Below are 4,795 nucleotides of genomic sequence, written 5' to 3'. Positions count from 1 at the left end.
GCTGAAAAATATCTCCATGTCCTAAATTATTACCGGAAACAAGAGAAGCAGGAATAAGATTAGGAGACACAAGGGAGAAACAGGGCAGTGTTACACTGCTAAAGATCCATAGCATACAGATGGCTTTTATAGCTTATATATGTATATAGCATATAGATAGCATTGATAACATACAGCAGAACTGTTCAAAGATGTTAGGATTATCCAGAGGGACCCGGACAAGCTCAAGATGTGGGCCCAGGAGAATCTCATGAGGTTTAATAAGACCAAGTGCAAAGTGCTGCACCTGGGTCAGGGCAACCCCCAGTATCAGTCCATGCTGGGGGATGAGGGGGTTGAGAGCAGCCCTGCTGAGAAAGACTTGGGGGTGCTGTTGGATGAGAGACTGGACATGAGCCAGCAATGTACACTTGCAGGCCAGAAGGCCAACTGTGCCCTGGGCTGCATCAAAAGCAGCATGGGCAGCAGGTGAGGGAGGGATTCTGTCCCTCTGCTCTGCTCTTGTGAGAACACAGGTTTAGATTAGATATTAGAATGAAATTCTTTACTGTGAGGGCACAGGTTGCCCAGATAATTTGTGGCTGCCCCATCCCTGGAAGTGTTCAAGGCCAGGCTGCGTGGGGAGTTGAGCAGCCTGGTTTAATGGAAGGTGTCCCTGCCCATGGCAGGGGATTGGAAAATATGTGATCTTTCAGGTCCCTTCCAACCCAGCCATTATATGATTCTATGGTTTATATGTAGCAAGAATATGAGAGAAAACAGTTCCCCAAAGTTACAGGTTCAGCATCTGCTCTTTTGTTTATAAATCTGTGATAAAATCTTTGGTTTACTAATAACTCTTTGTCCTACCTGTAGTTAGGTGCACTATTAATGGAAAGAACATTTCCCTGCCCATTGCAGGGGGTTGGACGTAGATGATCTTTAAGGTCCCTTTCAGCCCAAACCACTCTAGGATTCTATGATTGCTGTTTCTCCTCACATACCTGGTGCAGGCATGAAGACAAGGATAAAGCTGTAAGGGAGTTTGTTGTGGATCCTGTGAGATGGTCCACTGTCCCTGGTGGGCCTGGGCCTGCTGTGGATGTGTAAAAATGATCCATAGCATCAAGCATCGCCCCTTGGGCTCCATTGCAGCTCCCATGTCCCTGCCACAGGAGGAAGGAGGGAAGGCTGCACTGCTGAGATCTCCCACAGCAGAAGAGGAGCAGGTGAAGCTCCCAACCCACACCTTTGCAGGAGTTCAGGTCCTACAAATCCTCATCAGTCTTTGTCCAACCCTTCCAGGCACACATGCACCTGTTTCTCTCATCCTTTCGAGAAGTCTGACCTTGCCAAGCGCATTCCCAATCCCATCAATATCTTTAGACACTTTCTTGAAAGTACCCAATGCTGACTCAAGAGTTTTCCAGTCATGAACTATGGAAACTCAGACCCTACAGAAAAAGACCCTACAGGAAGAGTTAGAAACACATTACTGGAAAAAAATTAGGAACTAAATTTATCCCAAAGCGAAAAGATATATGTGAAGCCTTCAGCTACTTCAACCCTGCTGGTGCCATTCAGGGGAAGGAAATAAAAAACAATAGCTGCGTCCATAAATAGGCCCAGGCAAGGGTTTAAGAGTACACATTGCCTAATAAATCTTTCCATATTTCTAATCTGCCCTGACTGACTCAGATTACATTACTGAAATGTCACAATTGCTAAGCATTAGCAAGTGATAAGAGCACTTTTACCACTGACTAGACAAGTTGTAATTATGCTGCGTCCTTTTCCTCTCCCCTTTATTGTAGCTGTAACACACTCTCCAAGATCCTTCCTCTGTTTAAATAAGAACTAAAAATGGCACAGGGTAATAAAGCAAAGTGAGAGAAAACAGAGGAGACAAGTCCACAGCAGCCACGTTTTATTAAGGGTTTTTCTTAATGACAGATAGGACGTTACAAAGCGTTTTGTTAACATACACAAGGTGCAAAGAGAAGTGTTGGTGAAGCTTGATGATTCCATGAGGAACTTTTCAGAGGTTGGGTGTCCCAGTCTTGAGGAAAACCTTTTGCCACATTAGCTGGCAAAACACCTTTTCTGAGCAGCAGCAAATGATGTTTGGCTTCACGGCAGCTTATAAGAGTTTGGCTGATGCAGTGGTGGAAGTTATAGACACATCCTGGGATCGCAGACTTTGGGAGAAAGATCAGATGGCCTCTGGCAGGTGGGGGTGGATGGAAGGGTGTCTGTTAAAGAGGCAGCTCCCTGCCTTCTTTCTCCTCCCGTTGTAACTCCCCACGTCTCTCTTGCAGATGGTCTGGCTGCTTTCCGTGCTTTCCTGAAGACAGAGTTCAGCGAGGAGAACCTGGAGTTCTGGCTCGCCTGCGAGGACTTCAAGAAGACCCGCTCTGCAGCCAAGCTGGCCTCCAAGGCCCAGCGGATCTTCGAGGAGTTCATTGATGTGCAGGCCCCTCGAGAGGTGAGTGTGCCAGACCTCAGACTGGCAGAGCATCCCTGTGCCTCAGGGAGCACATCCCTCTCCCCCAGCTGGCACCTGTGGGGTGCCACAGGGAGCCCTCCCTCCCTCCCCTGCCAGAGGTGATGGTGAGGAGAGGATAAGGAGGGTGGGAATGCCATCGTGCCTGTTACAGCTGCCTCTGCTTGTAGTGACTCATCCCTGGTGAGGGCAACTGCTTTGATGATACTAAATTAGTCACAGCCAGTGAGTTCACTGGCAACCACAACCTACATTTCCTAACCTCTACAAGATTCCGAGGAACATTTCACCTTGCTCCTCTCATTTACTATCCATTCTCAGCAGGTTATTGGGCTCATTTCTTGCAGGACATTTTTCCATAGGATCATCCCACGAATGACTAACTTGTTGATTCTCCAAGGAGAAGTGTTTATCTGCTGACTAACTCCCAACTCAATTAGACTTCCTAAAAGACGCGAACAATAACCCTGAGCTGAACAAAAAATGCAGTCACAACCCAGAGCCTGGAATTTTTAAGTCCTCCTTCAAGTACTGACAGGCTGATGTGACTGCCAGATCCTGTGTCGTGATGCTGGGCTGTGTTATTGTATTTGTAACACAACCAGGAGGGTTCTCACTGCTCTCCCACAGCGGTGCCTCCTGCTCAGTTGCACAATGCAGGTGTCTGCAAGGGGAGGCCCCTCAAAGGACTTGTTTTACTCCATCTTTGAGCTATAAAGGCTATTGTGAGGCCACTGAGCAGGACTCAGATTTATACTGTGATGTATGTGTGTCTCAGGCCACACTTAGTGCCCACTGCTCTCTGTGAGCATCTTCCTGCTGTTATTCATGAAGCTCGGTGAGATTTTAAGGACTGGAGGGCTGAATCTGGATTAGAACTGTGAGTGAAGCTAGAACAGGGTCTTTCCTAAAATTTGGTTCTGTTACCATAATTTTGGCAAGCTAGAATGTGAAATGACCCTTAAGTGACGCAGAGAGCTAATCTACATTGCTGTCATCTGCATTAAGGCAGACTGGATCATTTTCCAGACTCCTTTAAGTTTGGACATTGGGTTAATAGCAACAAATAACATCTTTTCAGCCATTTTTCTTCCCAAACAATAACCCTAACAAATGCTGATCTCTTTGCTAGGGCAAGAAAACAGGAAAACTCCCATTGCAGTCATAACATCAGGGTGGTTTATTTTTTCAAGCCTCTGCTCGAGATATTGTAACACAAAGCTGTTATGGGAAAAATCAAACAATTTATTGTAGATCAACTGAGTTTAAAACACATTTAATAAGAATGCACTGATAGTTTAAACCCAGCTAAAAGTTCATTCACCCATATATTGCTTGTAGTAAAGAATAATGGATATAGAGAAGTCATGGTTGACAGTAGAGAGGTTAGGCTGAGTCAGCAGTTTTAGGTGATGTGCTGTATAAGGGCCTGAACAGAAGTAATTTGATTTCAGAATTGCTCAGATCACTATAAATCCTGCTCAGCTTTTCCAGGCTTGGGGAAAGATTCATAGCACTGGTTCACTAAACCTCACAAAGTCCTGGGGACTGTTTAGGCATGGATGAGGGTAGGACCTTGGTTCTGCTGCTGCTTTGACAACCATGGCTGAAAGAGATTGTGCCATTCAAAGGAGCCAAACTCAACACTCAGTACCAAACTCTCTTCTGCTACTTTCCCCAGGTGAACATAGACTTCCAGACACGGGAGCTGACGAGAAGAAATGTGCAGGAGCCCTCCCTCTCTTGCTTTGACCAAGCTCAGGGGAAGGTGCACAGCCTGATGGAGAAAGACTCGTATCCCAGGTTCCTGAGATCCAAAATTTACACAGACCTGCTGTCTCAAACCCAGAGGAGGCTCAGCTAGAGCAGCGATGGGGCCCTCAGAAACCATGTGCTTCCCACAACAGCCAAAACCCATGTCTAAATGTGAAACTTTCTTGGTCTTAAAAGCAGTGGGAATGAGAAAAGAGGGGGAAGGGGAAGAGGAGGCTTCCAGAGTGTGATCCAGGCATGGTATTAAGACTCTTTGACTGTCTGTGCTTCTTTTTTTGTTGGTTAGCAGTAGCACCTTGCAGTTGTTGCCTCTCTCTAGCACAAATCTCTCTAGTCATGGGGTCATCTCTTGGGAAGGCAGGTTTCCTTTAAAATTACTGCGTTGGTTTGTGTGTAAATAACACCACAGCACCTTTCCATCCTCCCAGACTTCTCCCTGGCTCTCACCTCTCCCCTGTGCTTGGAAGGGCCCTAAGGGCAGTTCAGACACTTGTGAAGCCACATCCAGCCCAAAGCAGTGTCTCCCACACTGGCTGCTGG

At 46.5% G+C, this 4,795-nt stretch overlaps 1 protein-coding gene across 1 annotated transcript in view; it reads left to right on the top strand.

The window, feature by feature from the left end:
• Positions 1-4,480, top strand: part of RGS8 (regulator of G-protein signaling 8) — a 16,489-nt gene extending 12,009 nt beyond the window's left edge. The window contains exons 5-6 of the mRNA XM_009082618.1: positions 2,298-2,464; positions 4,164-4,480. Of these exons, the coding sequence (XP_009080866.1) occupies positions 2,298-2,464; positions 4,164-4,346 (350 nt within the window). The 3' untranslated portion in view covers positions 4,347-4,480. The remainder of the gene's footprint in view (positions 1-2,297; positions 2,465-4,163) is intronic.
• The last annotated feature ends 315 nt before the right edge of the window (positions 4,481-4,795 follow it).

This window comes from Acanthisitta chloris, unplaced genomic scaffold (genome assembly GCF_000695815.1).
Source record: "Acanthisitta chloris isolate BGI_N310 unplaced genomic scaffold, ASM69581v1 scaffold25629, whole genome shotgun sequence".
In the NCBI taxonomy this organism is placed as follows: Eukaryota; Metazoa; Chordata; class Aves; order Passeriformes; family Acanthisittidae; genus Acanthisitta; species Acanthisitta chloris.
The sequence above is the reverse complement of the archived record's forward strand: the minus strand, read 5'-3'. Positions and strand labels throughout refer to the sequence as shown.